A 972-nucleotide genomic window follows, 5' to 3' on the forward strand; every position below is an offset into this window, starting at 1 on the left:
CTGCAGGCAGCTCTTGTAACCCCTTGACAGCTTGCTGTAGCAGAGGGCCATCACTTGCTTGGGAAGATCCATGACGTCGTATTTGGATGCGGCACTGAGTTTCTCCAGTTCCTCCCTGTTCACGCGTCCTTGGCCTTGATGAGACACATGAAGAGCACGGTGGAGCATCTCCACGCAGATGGTAGCAGGATTATCTTGATCCATCTCGTATTCCTTGGTTAGAGCCACTTGTATATCTTGTGTCACAGACTTGATGTCCTCCGGAAGCAATGCGAGGGCGTTCTGAAAAGACGCTCCTCCAGCATCCATGTCAAGGGCTAAAGCTCGCAGGAAATTTTCTCTTGCCGTGTTGAGCTCGTCGGCGGTCTTGCCACCATGGACGACGCTGGTGGTCGGCTTCCCCCTCTTCACCTCCGGGACGGTGACGCCATAGCGCTGCCGCCTCTCGCCGACGTCGCGCACCCGGACCTTGAGGTCGCGGATCCTGGTGGCGAGGTGGTGGCGCGCCGGCATTTTCCTCAGGAGGACGACGCCGTGGCGCACCTTGGCCAACAAGCCCCTGTCGGGCGGGGGAAGGTCGCGGACGTAGAGCTCGATGCAGTCCTGCGCGATGTAGGCGATCTCGCGGACCTGCTTCATCCACGCCCGCTGCTGGTCGTCGTGGTCGTCGCTGGACTTGGTGAGGTGGAGGAGGAAGCCGTTCATGCTGTCCATCTCGTCCTTGATGAACTGCATGTCGCCCTGGACGCCGCTCAGCAGCTTCGCCTCATCCTTGATCGCCTCTGACAGGACGCCCAGCAGCGAGTCCACGGCACCATGGGTTAGGTCAGCCATCTCTCTTTCTCTCTCTCTCTCTCTCTCTCTCTCTCTCTCTCTCTAATGTAATCGTGTGTCAAAGATTATAACAGGACTGGAGATGATGAACAATAAGGAGATGGAAATATAAAGTGCGCATATATATATATGGTGGAA

General features: G+C 56.7%; 1 protein-coding gene across 1 annotated transcript in view; it reads right to left on the minus strand.

The window, feature by feature from the left end:
• LOC105914007 overlaps positions 1-834 on the minus strand; it is a 9,462-nt gene extending 8,628 nt beyond the window's left edge. The window contains exon 1 of the mRNA XM_022825287.1: positions 21-834. Within this exon, the coding sequence (XP_022681022.1) occupies positions 21-834 (814 nt within the window). The remainder of the gene's footprint in view (positions 1-20) is intronic.
• Positions 835-972: the final 138 nt, after the last annotated feature.

The sequence above is a fragment of the Setaria italica genome, chromosome III (assembly GCF_000263155.2).
Source record: "Setaria italica strain Yugu1 chromosome III, Setaria_italica_v2.0, whole genome shotgun sequence".
Lineage (NCBI taxonomy): Eukaryota > Viridiplantae > Streptophyta > Magnoliopsida > Poales > Poaceae > Setaria > Setaria italica.